This window comes from Bos grunniens, chromosome 13 (assembly GCF_055505025.1).
Source record: "Bos grunniens cultivar Pamir isolate PY7600 chromosome 13, Bosgru_T2T1.0, whole genome shotgun sequence".
Taxonomy (NCBI): domain Eukaryota; kingdom Metazoa; phylum Chordata; class Mammalia; order Artiodactyla; family Bovidae; genus Bos; species Bos grunniens.
In genome coordinates this window covers 29,363,510-29,377,282 of record NC_141177.1, presented here as the reverse complement: position 1 = coordinate 29,377,282, position 13,773 = coordinate 29,363,510, and the positions used below count along the sequence as shown (strand labels likewise).

General features: G+C 61.0%; 1 protein-coding gene across 2 annotated transcripts; it reads left to right on the top strand.

Annotated features, from left to right (window-relative positions):
- The first annotated feature begins 231 nt into the window (after positions 1 to 231).
- Positions 232 to 8,028, top strand: EEF1A2 (eukaryotic translation elongation factor 1 alpha 2). Of its 2 annotated transcripts, none has more exons than XM_086332833.1 (8): positions 232 to 372; positions 1,679 to 1,899; positions 3,445 to 3,624; positions 4,071 to 4,367; positions 4,739 to 4,889; positions 5,868 to 6,124; positions 6,729 to 6,963; positions 7,620 to 8,028. In XM_086332833.1, exons 2-8 carry the CDS (start codon positions 1,756 to 1,758, stop codon positions 7,745 to 7,747), a joined length of 1,392 nt encoding a protein of 463 aa, XP_086188959.1. In that variant the 5' UTR covers positions 232 to 372; positions 1,679 to 1,755; the 3' UTR covers positions 7,748 to 8,028. The 2 variants fall into 2 exon arrangements, with proteins under 2 accessions (XP_086188959.1, XP_086188960.1); XM_086332834.1 differs by having other exon boundaries at positions 347 to 531.
- Positions 8,029 to 13,773: the final 5,745 nt, after the last annotated feature.

Here is a 13,773-nt window from a genome sequence, read left to right as displayed (position 1 = left end):
CCTGGTCCCTCTCTCCATCTCCGCCCTCCCTCTTTTCTGCTTCCCTCTCCCCGTCTCGTCGCGGTTCTCCGCCGCCTCCGCCTGTTTTTCTCTCGCAGCTTGCGCTCCCTCCGGGTGCGTCTCGTCTCCGCCTTTGTAGCTCGCTCCCTCGCCGCATCCTCCTCTCGCGTCCCTGTCGCGCTCGCGCGCGCCCGCGGACCCTGCATCCCTCGCGTCCCCGCCCCCGGCCCCGCCCGCGCCGGTACCGCATTGCCGTACTGCAGGGGCGCGGTGCACTGCGCCTGCTCGGGCGATAGGTGGACCCCCCTCCTGGAGAGATAAAACCGCCGGCGCCGGCACTGCCAGTCCCTCTGGCTGAGACCTCGGCTCTGGGTAAGGACGCTGGGCCTCCGGGTCCCCATCCCCGCCCCCAGCTTTCCGCAGAGGGTCCCTTCCCCGGGGACCAGTCCTGGGGGCACCGGCTCCTGGCGAGGCTGCGCTCCTCCCTGCGGAGATCTGCCGCCCTCCCAGCGCGCCCGCACCGGCACCGGGGTCAGTCCCCGGGGCGGCCCTGGGTGGGGTGGGGGCACCGTGGTATCGCTTGTTTACGCGGCGGCTGAGGCGGGGACGACTCTCCTGGACAGTGGCGATCGACCTGCAGCCGTGACCTTGGGACTGCCTAGGGCCCTGCCGGGTTGAGGAAGGGTCGTCAGTGCTGGGGGCTGGTGAGGGTGGGTGCTGTGGGTACCCGCCATGTAGCGGGAGAGCGGAGGAGGTCAGACCTGAGGGGTCCTTGCCACCCCGCCCCCACCCGCGCTGGCGATGTCCACTTGGTATCTGCACCCTAGGGTGCACCTTTTTCTCCAGCTTTCCCTCCCCCAGCTGCCTGTCACCTCCTGGGCTACCTAGGTTTCTCCATTGACCTCCAAGATGGAGCAGGGGCTGCGACTCTGTGATTAGAGGGGAGGGGGAGGGGATGGCCCCCTGCCCCCAGCAGGCTGAGGGCATCTGTCTGTCATTTGCTGAGCTTGGCTGCTAGGGCCAGATTCACCCTTTGGACAGAGCAGGGACCCCCACCTCCCTGCCCTACTGTCTGCCCCCTGTCCAGATCTGGGCAGGGCCTGAGCTATTCTGGGCCCCTGATCTGGGCACTGCATCACCCTGCCTGAGGTCTCGGCCAGCCTGTCTCCCCGTGCCAGCCTGCCGGGCAGGGATGAGAGGAAGATGGCGCCATCGCTGCTCGAGGAGGGGAGTGGGAAGCCCTGACCATCTCTCCACTGTGACAGCTCGGCGGGGTGTGGGGGGGGGGTGCTGGGATTGGGTGCAGTGTCCCAGCCCAAGACCGAGGGTGGGGGAGCAAACACCGGGGACAGGGCATTGGAGAGCTGGGCAGGGTGACTCATCAACAGGCTCCTGACTGGTCATGGGGCTCACCAGCCTGGTCTTTCTCGGTCTCTCCAGAGGGGGGATAACCTCTCTCAGGGGTGGGGGTGGTTTGTAGCCATGACACTCAGACATTTCCAGCTGTTGGGCTCTTTGGGCTTGCTCCTGGGCTCTGCTCAGCTAAATGCAGAGACTTGGCTCTAGCCTCAGGATCTTGTTCTGTGGGGCAGGGTGTGCTCCCAACCTGGGCAGGGCAGTGTCTGCTGGGCTACTCCCGGAGGCCCCCCATCACCTGTGCCCCTGCCTCAACCCACAGACTCACTGCTCAGCTTCCCCTCACCCTGAGCCAGAGCACCCCAGGTCGTGCCAGCCCCTCCCCACGCCCCAGGCAGAATGGGCAAGGAGAAGACCCACATCAACATAGTGGTCATCGGCCACGTGGACTCAGGCAAGTCCACCACGACTGGCCACCTCATCTACAAATGCGGGGGCATCGACAAGAGGACCATCGAGAAGTTTGAGAAGGAGGCGGCCGAGGTGAGCCCTGGGGGAGCTCCCTGCTTTGCCTCCACCGTGAGGCTGGGGTCCCATGTGGCAGCCCGACTGGCACTTCCCTGACCCTGGGGCACGAAGCTCAGATGGTCTCCTCCAGAGCAAGAGGACGTGTATGTCAGAGCATCCAGATGGGAGAGGCGGGGGGTAGGGGAGCAGGGGCACCTCTCTGAGGAAGTGCCTGTGGAGGAGATGGACCAACCTGCTGGACCTGCCCCGGGCCAGGGGGAGGCGCACTTCTCCCAGTACTGGTCACTGTCTCTGAGCCCCACAGTTGGGTTCCTGTAGCCCCGGGGCTGAGTTTGGGGCTGTGGGTGGCGCTGTCCTCGCTTGTCCCAGGGCAGGGTCAGGACTCAGAGTGGCTATTAATAGCCAATTGATGGGCACTCAGCCCATCAGCTCCATTTTCTCGTGCTGGGCTGGGGCAGGCCACTCATCCAGGGTGGCACCCTTTTTTAGGGGTGTCTTTGTCACTTAGTGAGGATGGGAGGGGCCCTGATGGCTGAACCCCCATTTCTGGAGGCTGATCCTCTCAAGTTCTGAGACCCATGTGTGGGAGGTGTCTATGAAGTAGGGGTCTGCTCTCTGTGCCCCCTACCTTCACCCCTGAGCTCTGGGAGAAGCCCCCTGTCCGGGGAAGCTGTGGAGGGTCTCACCTGGATGACTGGTGCCAGGGCTCAGGAGGGGGCGGTTGCTGGCCTGGGCTGAACTCTGTTCTCTGAGGGGGTGGGGGTGCTCTTGGGCCCCAACGCTGTGTCTTTCCTTCCCTGCCGGGCTGGTATTTGGGGGGTGCTGAGGGTGTTCGCAGGGTGTCTGTCTGGGTAGCCTCCCTGGAGGGCAGAGCTCGGTCCTTGCGCAGCCCTGGCAGGGGGTTTTGCCCAGCTGGACAGTGAACACACAGTCCTGACCGCAGCCCTGGCCCTGAGCGTGGGGGGTCTTGCTGTGCACGCGGCGCAGGTGTTGGCAGAGGGTGGCCCGGCTTTGCTTCCCCTGCTCAGGTGAGGCGGGGGTGGGGGGAGGAGCCTCAGAGCCACTGGGGAGCTTTATCTGTAGAAAGAGCTGGAAAGCCAGGCCCTTCCTTGCGACCTCATCTGATTTCTTTCTTAAAAAAAAAAAAGAAAAATCACAGAGGGGTTTTTTTGGTTGGACAGTGTGAAACCCAGTGGTGTCGTCGGCTGACACAGAAATCTATCTGGGGGAGGGGAGACCCTGGCTTCAGATAAAGGGGAGCCCTCAGCCGGGGGAGGGCTTGAAACCGCCCGCGGCTTCTCTCCCAGGGCGGCTTCCAGGCCCTTGCGCCCCCTACTGGTAGATGCTCAGATGGCGCCCGTTGTGACTACAGGAGGCTGGTCTGGGCAGGCAGAGATGAGGTCTGGGTGTCCCCCCGTTCCATAGCTGGGTCCAGAGTCCCCGGTCTCGGCAGGAGCGAGGGCCCTCTCCGCTGTGACATGCTGCTCCCACGGCCCAGGGGGACCCGTGACCAGGCCGTTGGGTCCGGGTCCGTCCTGAGCCACGCCCCCGCCCCTCCAGATGGGAAAGGGCTCCTTCAAGTATGCCTGGGTACTGGACAAGCTGAAGGCAGAGCGGGAACGCGGCATCACCATCGACATCTCCCTCTGGAAATTTGAGACCACCAAATACTACATCACCATCATCGACGCCCCAGGCCACCGCGACTTCATCAAGAACATGATCACAGGCACATCCCAGGTGGGCGGGGCTTCGGGGGTCTGGGGGATCTGGAGGTGGGGCAAGGACACCATTTAGGAGACCCTGGGGGCCCTGGAATTGGTGAGCGGTGTTTGGATTTCCTCACCAGGGAATGAGACCCCTCACCTTTGTCACCACTCACCCCTCAAAGAATTGAGTAAGCGCCCCAGCATCTCAGCCAGGCAAGAGTGTCTATAAGGACAGCTGGCCACTGTCAAGGCCGACTTCACAGACAAGTAGACACAGAGGCCAGGATGGGGACACTGAACATAGGCAGAAATGCACCACCTCCCCCCGCCCAGACAATTCAACATTGCCAGGGCATTCATACAGACACACACTGCCTCTAAGGGTGAGACCCCCAGGTTCCATCCCCAGGTGACTGCCCAGGCCCCTGTCCACCGCCCTGAGGGGCCCGAGCTCACCCTGCCTGACCTTCTGGACAGGCGGACTGCGCCGTGCTGATTGTGGCCGCAGGAGTGGGTGAGTTCGAGGCAGGCATCTCCAAGAATGGGCAGACCCGGGAGCACGCGCTGCTGGCCTACACGCTGGGCGTGAAGCAGCTCATCGTGGGGGTGAACAAGATGGACTCCACGGAGCCTGCCTACAGCGAGAAGCGCTATGATGAAATTGTCAAGGAGGTCAGCGCCTACATCAAGAAGATCGGCTACAACCCCGCCACTGTACCCTTCGTGCCCATCTCAGGCTGGCACGGCGACAACATGCTGGAGCCCTCACCCAACGTGAGTGCCCGGCAGTGGCAGGGCTGCTTCCCAAGGGCCCTGGGTCAGGACGAGCACAGATGGCCAGTGGGGGGTCAGGGAGCTGTCCCCAGGCTGCCCTCAGCCCTATGACTGTGGTACTAGCCCTCTGTGGGTGTTGTGCTGGTGGGAACCACAGCATCCTTGGGTACAGGCACTCTGCCCTCAGTTCAGTTTCCCCAGGAGGCTGGCCAAAGCTGCTGCAGCCCCTTCTCTGGCCAGGGACACCCCCAGACTGACACTATGGGGGCAGTGGCCGCTGGGGCCCAGACTTATCTGTCCACCCCTGGCTGTGGGGTGCATGGGGTGGCGGGAGGTGGGCGCTATGACGGTGCCTTCTTCTTCCTGCCCAGATGCCCTGGTTCAAGGGCTGGAAAGTGGAGAGGAAGGAAGGGAACGCCAGTGGCGTGTCCCTCCTGGAGGCCCTGGACACCATCCTGCCCCCCACACGCCCCACAGACAAGCCCCTGCGTCTGCCACTGCAGGATGTGTACAAGATTGGTGGTGAGTGAGGGCCCCAGGGCCACTACCTGCTGCAGCGCCCCTGTCCACCAGGCCAGCTCTGCCCTCAGACCCCCTCCTGAGAACCGGCCCCAGACCAGGAGCATCCAGGGCCCAGTTATTTCTGCCCCTCCCACCATGCTGCACACTTTCTGGGGGATCACCCATCCACCTATCTCCATCCATCCATCCATCTGTTCATCCATCTATCCCAAGTGTCCAGCCCTATGCCAGCACCAGTGGTACAGGAGACTCATTTATCACCCTCCACCTGGAGGTCCCCATCTTGCAGAAGACACCATCCACTCTAGGAATGAGAAGAGCTGGTCACGCAATGATACAGACCCATAAACAAGTTGAGGTCCACAGCGGGCCATAGTGGGGGACTCCCAGCCAGGAGGCTGTGGCCAGAGATGCTGAAGACCTGGTGGTGCAGGTGGAGTGTCACACTCACCCAGCACAGAGCACAGCCATCAGCCTCCTTAATGCCACAGGAGCCTCTGCCACAGCCAGGGAAACCAGGCTCGAGCCCCCTGCCCCCTGTCTTGGGGGGTATCACACCCCCACTGTTTGGCCACACGGTGTAAGCAGATCCTGAGAAGTATGGGAGCACCATGCCCCCTTGGGACTCACCCTTGAGATGGCAGCACCAGTGCCAGGCGGGCCACCCTGGGGGGGCTGGTCCACAGCCCGCTCAGTGATGCAGTCTCACAAGGAGGGCCCCTTGCTGCCTCCTCTTGGGTAGAGATGGGGCCTCTCCTGCCTGTGTTCCCTGTGTTCTGGGAACTTGCTTCCTCAGGCCCTTTTTCTCCAGATGGGGCAGGAGAAAGATCTCCACCTCTGTCTGTAGGTTCCAGCGTCTGCCTTGCCCAGGGCTTCCCATCCCCTCGCTCCTACCACATGGCCACTCCCTGCCTGCTAGGGAGGACAGGGCACCCCTGGCCCCAGCCTGCCCTCACAGCTCCCTTCCTCTCGGCCCAGGCATTGGCACTGTGCCCGTGGGCCGAGTGGAGACAGGGATCCTGCGGCCTGGCATGGTGGTGACCTTCGCGCCCGTGAACATCACCACGGAGGTGAAGTCGGTGGAGATGCACCACGAGGCTCTGAGTGAGGCCCTTCCTGGGGACAATGTTGGCTTCAACGTGAAGAACGTGTCAGTCAAGGACATCCGCCGGGGCAACGTGTGTGGGGACAGCAAGTCCGACCCACCCCAGGAAGCTGCCCAGTTCACGTCCCAGGTGGGCAGCCCAGTGGCCAGCGGAGCCAACCCCAGGCAGTACCAGGGCTATCCTCAGCAAGGGGGCTGCTGGGTGCCAGGGAGGACTGAGATCCTCGCTCTGCAGAGCAGGTCCCCAAGGACGGGCGGGGTTGCAGGCAGGAAGAGGGCAGGGTGCTCCTAGCCTCACTGAGGCCCCGCTCTGGTCCTGAAAAGGCTGTTCTCAGTTTACTGCTGGAACAGGCCTGTGGTACTTTGTTTTCTACACGCTTACTGTGCCCTCTTTGGTCACCTCTGTACGTGAGTAGGATTTTTTAATTGGCTTTGCTGAGATATAACTGAAATATGATAATTAAGGTGTAGTTTTGTCATGCCCCTGCCTCTGCTCTGGTGCTGCCCTTTCAAACTATGCCCTTGTCATTGTTTATCTCTTGTGGCCTTTCAGATGCTCAAAGAGGACCTTGGGGTTCAGATCTGGGAGCCTGGATTCTCCCTATTCTGACCTTCCTCCATGGACAGCATCTGGGCCCCAGGGACCTGGGGTGGGCAGAGCCTCCTCCAGCTCAGGGCCCTCTCCTGGTGCCCACCTGGGCATGCCTGATGGCCTCGTGTACCTCTGCCCACAGGTCATCATTCTGAACCACCCTGGGCAGATCAGCGCTGGCTACTCACCAGTCATTGACTGCCACACAGCCCACATCGCCTGCAAGTTTGCTGAACTGAAGGAGAAGATTGACCGGCGCTCTGGCAAGAAGTTGGAGGACAACCCCAAGTCCCTGAAGTCCGGTGATGCAGCCATTGTGGAGATGGTCCCGGGGAAGCCTATGTGTGTGGAGAGCTTCTCCCAGTACCCACCTCTCGGTGAGCTGGGTGATGGGGAAGGGGCAGCCATCAAGTGGCAGCCAGTCTGGGCCAAGGGCAGAGGACTACTGTGGGGGTGGGGTGGATGGAGGGTCCTGGACTTTCCTGTTGCAGCTTAGAGTTTAGAGGAGACCCAGCCTTGGTCTTTGTCTCATGGAGCATAGGTGGCCCCACTGGGTGGGCAGGGGATGGTATCCCCCTCTGCAGATGAAGTCCCCTGGGGACCCACTCCAGGCCCACAGTGTGGCAGAGTGAGGACTGACCGCCGGCCTCCAGCTGGTCTGCCCCACCAATACCCCAGGGATGACCCACAGATCTATATCAGAGAGCTGCCTGGCAAGGTTGCTGGCCATCGTCAGAATACCTTAAAGGGTGAACTGTATTCTGCACCAGGCTGCTCTAAGGACTGTTTACATGCCATTTAATTCCCACAACGACGCTTTGGCGGAGTCCCGTATGTGTTATTCCTGCCATCTAAGGAGAAGGGAGCCTAGCACCTCACTGCCCCCTGCCTCCACCCGGGAAACAGTCAAACAGGCTCAGAGAGCTCCGCGCCAGGGTCCCGCCCCAGGGCCAGGGGCTGGGGGAGGATGCTGCGGGCGCGAGTGCGCCTGCGCGCTGCATCCGGGCCTGCGCCTCACGCTTCCTCCCCGCAGGCCGCTTCGCCGTGCGCGACATGCGGCAGACAGTGGCCGTGGGCGTCATCAAGAACGTGGAGAAGAAGAGCGGCGGCGCCGGCAAGGTCACCAAGTCGGCGCAGAAGGCACAGAAGGCGGGCAAGTGAAGCGCGGCCGCCCGCGGCGCGACCCTCCCCGGCGGCGCCGCGCCCCGCCCCCGCCCCCACCCCCGGCCCCGTCCCCGGCGCGGCCCCGGCGCCCCGCTCCCCCGCCAGGCGCATGTCTGCACCTCCGCTTGTAAGAGGCTCTCCGTCAGCGACTGGATGCTCGCCATCAAGGTCCAGTGGAAGTTCTTTAAGAGGAAAAGCGTCCCCGCCGCCCCGGCTTCCGCGTCCAGCCTTTGTCACGCTCAGTGCCCGTTTTACCAATAAACTGAGCGACCCCAGAACCTTGTGCGTCTGCTGCTGGGGGGTGGGCGACCTGCCCTGCGTGAGGGCGCTCCTTAGGACCCTTCCTGGCCCTCCACCAAGCTGCCACCGCGTCCAGCTCCCATCACCCCTACTGGCTACGTGCCCAGGCGTACACCCACGCTAACCAGGTGGGCGGTGGGTCGCTGAATTCGGAGTCCAGCTGGTGAGGGGGCTTTGGCGTTCCCCTAGTGGGGGCATCCAGGACAAAGAATGGGTCACTTCAGATCCGCAAAAGGGGGTTGAATGTTTTGGGGGGGTCTCTCTGACAAAGGGATGAGCAGAAGGCTCCTCCTGCAGGAGTGATTGTCACACACACCTTGCTCTTCTCCTGGGTTTTCAAGCTCTTCGAAGTCTGCTCTTATACCCCATTCCCGCAAGCCAGTCACTTGTCCCACATCCACCCTGCTCCTCAGTGGGGCTCATAAAACAGCCAGGAACAGTGGCCCCAGAAACCCCAGAGCAAGCCCCGACCGTGGTCAGTGAGGGGGGGAGGGGGACGGAATGGCAGGATCACTCCCTGCCCAGCCAGCCCTGCCCCAGAAAGCAGCCCCCAGCCCCAGGGGGTGTTGGCACTGCCTACCGAGCTCAGGAGGGGCTGAGCCAATCCCCCACTGTGGGCGCAGTGCACACTTGCATGTCTGCAGTGGAGCTGGGCTTCGGGTTGTCCCTTCCAGCGTGAGCAGCCACCAGCCATGGGGTCCCACAGTGTAGGAGTCCCCTGGGGCTGCAGCAACAAATGGGCCCCAAGCTGGCAGCTTAAAACCACTGAAGTGGACTCTCTCACAGTCCAGTACCCCTGGGACGAGACCCAGCGTGGGCCGGCCTGCTTGCTCCAGAGGATCTAGAGGAGGGTCCCACCTCTAGAAGCCTCTGGGGGCTGCTGAAGTCCCTTGGCCTATGGCCACATCCCCCCAGCCTCTGTGACCATGGTCACATGGCCTCCTCTTCTCTGAGTCAAACCTCCTCTGCCTCCCACTTACAAGGAAGTGCACTGAAGACCCTCCCCACTACCGGATAATCCATGATCATCTCTGCTCAAGATCCTTAATTTAGTCACCTCTGCAAAATGCTTTCTTCTCACTTGTCATGTCACAGGTTCCAGGACCTAAGGCCTGAGGCTCCTGAACTCTGGGAGCATATCCAGCCCACCACCCCAGGTGGGGATGGGAATTATGCAGCCCATTGAGGGGGCAGTGGGACAGAGCAGTGCATGGAGTCCAGGGGGGTCTACAGAGGGGCTGTGGTGTCTCCACACCAAGTTCCAAAGTGGGGCTGGGTCCCCGGAGGCCGTATGAAGGGAGAGTAGGACCAGATAAAGGATGACCAGATTAGTCAGGCTGCATGGGGACCCGCTTTCCTGTGCTGGCGGCCTGCAGACCTCCCAGGAACCATCTGGGCTGATCCCCAGAGGCCTCCAAGGAAGGCAGCCTGAGTAGGCAAATTCAGACACAGAGAGTGAGAGTTGCTCAGTTGTGTCCAACTCTGTGACCCCATGGACTGTAGCCCACCAGGCTCCTGTGTCCATGGTATTCTCTAGGCAAGAATACTGGAGTAGGTAGCCGCTTCCTCCTGCAGGGGATCTTCCTGACCCAGGGATCAAACCTGGGTCTCCTGCATTGCAGGCAGATTCTTTACCATCTGAGCCACCAGGGAAACCCACAGACACAGCTCCCCTAGCCAAATATGGATTTCAGAGAAACAGTGGACAATTTTTAACATAAATATGTCCCATACACTATTTACACCAAAAAAGTATTGGTTGCTCATCTGAGATTCAAACTTGATAGTGCATTTTACCTGGCAGCCCTACCAGAGGAAAGTGGACGCCTCCTGCCGCTCACCTGAGATGTGGCCTGTCCCTCAGGCCAGCCTGGGCTGACCCCGCAGGCTGTCTGTCCCAGGAAGTGTCCTGACACACTTGTCCCAGTTAGAATTGGGGTCAAGCAGGAAAAACCTGTCAGCTTGAGACAGGCTAAGAATGAAACCAGCCCCTGGCTGGGGTCAAAGGAAGCCCCCGAGCGTGGTCCCTGTGGAGACCCTCACCCTCTGGTCCCAGTGGCTATTACAAACTCTGGTCATCCAGATGCCAAGGCTGGGGGCTATAAGCCTGTCCTGCTCCCCAGAGGGCTGTCCTTGGGCCACACTGCTCGCCCCCCCAGGTGAGTGTTTCTGGAATGGGGACACAGATTGTTCCAGGCTGGTGGGCTCTCAGGATAGCTTGAGGACAGAGGTGGAAGCAGTATCCCATTCCCACAAAGTCTGGGCCAGTCGGGGGTCCCTGCCATGGTGGAGGGTGAGGTTTCTCAGAGGGTCTCAGTGCCTTGGGATCCCTTGGGGATGCAGAGATTAAGGCAGGCCCAGGAAGGTGCCAGCTCCTCATATGATTCCTGGCAGGGCCCTGTGCCTCGCTGCATCTCTGGTGCCCTGCTCCAGGTTAGGGACGGAGAGGCGGAGGAGAAGAAATCCAGACCTCGCTGATCCGGAGGTGCAGTACCTCCAAGTGTCCACGTGGGGGAAGCACATGCAGCACATCTCCCAGGACTTTCTGGCTGACCTTGGGGGTGGGTCAGCACCCTGCAGAGCTGGGGTAGGCAGGGGCCTGGGTCTCCGGGCTATTCTACTTAGCGGAAGGGGCTTCAAGGGGAGGCACTGGCCACACCCGGGGACTGGCAGTGAGAAGGGGCGGCTGGGTGAGACGGCTGACCCCTGCATTACCCTGGGTGTCAGTTCTCAGACCCTCACAGGGTCTGATGCTGTTGAGGTCGCAGCCAGGGACTCTGCACCAGAGATGAAAGCATGAATATTTAAAACTCAGGGTCACACAGCGCAGCCCTCACACAGCACGTGGCTCTGAAAACCCCACTCACTGCAGGAGGGGGGCCCGAGGGACAAAGACAAGCAGTGGTGTTACTGAGTAAATAGTTTAACCTTGAGGGCCTTCTGGAGGGTTCTTGGGCCCCGGGGTGTCTGGATGGAATTTTGAGAACCTTTAATCTGGGCAGCAGTGCAGCTGGCAAGGGTCAGGTTGCTGCGCTCTCCACCCAATGGAGACTGGGTGAAATCAGGCAGTGGGTGGACGACCCCCTAAGGTCAGGCGCTTGTGGGCGTCATGCGGCCACCTCCGCACCTGCCTCCTCTGCTGTCCAGTTCCTGGTGCGGCCATCTGAGTTCGGGCTGAGGTCACTGGGTGAGATGGAGGGCCCTCCCTTTGTTTCGATGGTAGGTTGGTCCTTTCCCTCCGAAGTTTGGGGCAGGGGAGCACAGGAGGGGACAAAGTCCACTGGGTCGGTGGGGTGGGGGCATCAGCTTCAGAGGCGGTGGGTGGTTGGACAGGGGGTGGGTGGATAGGGTGGGCACCACAGCCCAGAAAGTGCTCCCTGGGATGGGGATGGTGGTACAGCCGCAGGGCTGGGGCCCAAGGATGGGACACAGACCAGCACTCACACCAGGCCTAGATACCTAGGCTTCCCCGGATGATGTGGGGATTCAGACAGCAGCCTTCCTGCTGGCCATGGGGCTGGTGCCTGCAGCCTGGGTTTGGTGAGTGGTCCCTGAAGCTGGGGCCTGGGGCTGGTCTCCCACCCTCTGCTGGGCTGGTGAATAATTGAAAGCAGGAACCACCAGGGCCTGACTGGCAGCTTCAGTCTGTACTTTGTATGCCTCTGAAAAATTCATGAGTCCTTGGGGCAGCAGGGTCCTGCTGAGCTGGCCAAATCTGATCTATCTCCTGTCCTCATCTCCCCAGGGTTCTCAACAACTCCCCTTAAGGCAGGAAGCACCTTCTCTCTCTCCCCCAGGGACCTGGGTGACCCTGGTGGTGACAGTCCTGGGAGCAGCCTCAGACTGTTCCCGGGAATGGCTGCGGGCGTGTCTCCTCCTGGGTGCCCTGATATGTCTCTGAGTGGGGCCATGGTTGTGCCAGACTGCATGAATGTCCCTGGTATGTGTACCCAGCTATGCACATGTGTACGAGTGTGACGGGGATGTGAAGCTTGCAGGCCTGTGTGTAGCTGTGTGGGGTGTGAGAGGAATGTGGTGGGCTGTCCTGGAGCCCACGGGAGCCGGCATGTATGCAGATGTGTGTGCAGGCTTGCATCTCGTGCATGTTTGAGGGAGCACGCATGTGCATGCACACGTATGTACATGAATGTGCGTGTACACCTACACAGGCTATGTTGGCTCTACCTGCACTCCTGGCTGGCTGCCTCCAATCAGGTCTGAACTCCTGGGGGTGCCGTGGGTGGCTGGACAGCGGCAGTGCTGGGCAATATTCCCAGCCCTGCAGCCATGCAGGGAGAAACCAGCCAAGTGGCTGGGCTGGCTGCTCCCAACTCTGCTGGGGTGGGTCTGGGTGGGTCATGAAGGAATGGAGCTTTGTGTCTGGAGGAGCTGCTGCTTTCTGGTGTCTCTCCGTGGAAGTTGCCTGGGGAGGAGGTAGAGGAAGGCTGGGGGGGCCACTCAGATGTGGGCTTGTGGCTGGGAACCCGGGCAGCACAGAGGTCCAGTCAGCTCACACCAAGATCTGGGCCTGGACTGTGTGCAGAGCGGGGCCTGAGGCAGGGCTGGGGGAGGTGACAGTGTCCAGGCTCTGCCTCTCTGGGGTCTGCCCTGGCAGACTGGGGGTGCTTGGAAGGGTCAGGGGGGCAGAGACCAGATCACAGTCTCTGGAGGTGATGGTGTCCAGGCTCTCCCTGTCTGGGGTCTACCCTGGCAGGGTGGGTGGGCCTGGAAGTGTCAGCAGGGCAGAGACCAGATCACAATCTCTGGATTGTCTCTCTGAAGAGGCTTGGCAAAGTGGTCCCAGCTTCTGAAAACAATCTTATCAGGGATGCTGGCAACTCTGGGGGGCACAGGGCTGTGGCTGGGCTCGTGCCAGCCCTGAGTGCCTGAAGGGCCAGCTCTCTGGGCCAGAGAGCCCACACAGGGCTCTGGTGGCAAGAATGGTGCCAGCTGCTGTTTGAAGCTAGGTCTGTCTAGCTGGCTGACTGGGTCCAGGGCTCAGCTGCCTAGAAGGTGGGGGGATGGGGCGGTAAAGTTGAGCCAAATGGGGAGGGGTGGGGAGGGGGCACGACCATGTTTCTGCATCCCGTGTTGGAGTTCATGAGTTTCCTCGTCCATCTCTGGCCTCTGAGCAGACCTCTTGTTTCATAGAGTAGGCAAGGCCTGCAAGGGTGCTCCATGCACCAGAAGGGCTGGGGTCTGGGCTGGATGGTGCTCCCGCAGACCTCAGCTCTCTTGGAAGGCTGTGGCTGCCCCTGCTGGGGTGGGGGTGGGGCTCCTGGGATGCTCTCTGCCTCCTGTATCTTCTCATGCCGTTATTTCCAGTGAGTCTCCCAACACCCAGGGTCCTCATCCCTGTGTTGAAGAAGGTGGCACACATTGGAAAGGCGAGTTTGCAGAGCCAGCCCTGGAATTGATTCACTTAGTTTTACTTTAAAGCTTATATAACGCTTACTCATGCCAGGCATTGTTCTAGTGCTTTGCAAACCTTAACTCTGCACGGTCATAACAATCCCGTGGTATGTTTACTCTGATTACTCGCTATGCACAGGCTGGGAAACTGAGGGGCAGAGAGGCCCAGCACTGTGCCCAGTTACCGACAAGAGCCGTGAAACAGAAGCAAAGACTGCGGTGCTCTTTGATGGTGTGAAGGTAGAGACTGTCATCAGGTAGAAAACCCAAGGTTACTTTGTGGAGCTCCGATGGTGATCTGTGGCCACTTG

Excerpts from the sequence above, each read along its gene's own strand:
- EEF1A2 (XM_086332833.1), top strand. The coding sequence starts at position 1,756 with ATGGGCAAGGAGAAGACCCACATCAACATAGTGGTCATCGGCCACGTG. Across the intron at positions 6,125-6,728 it reads CTGCCCAGTTCACGTCCCAG|GTCATCATTCTGAACCACCC; the intron begins GTGGGCAGCCCA and ends CTCTGCCCACAG. Across the intron at positions 6,964-7,619 it reads CTCCCAGTACCCACCTCTCG|GCCGCTTCGCCGTGCGCGAC; the intron begins GTGAGCTGGGTG and ends TCCTCCCCGCAG.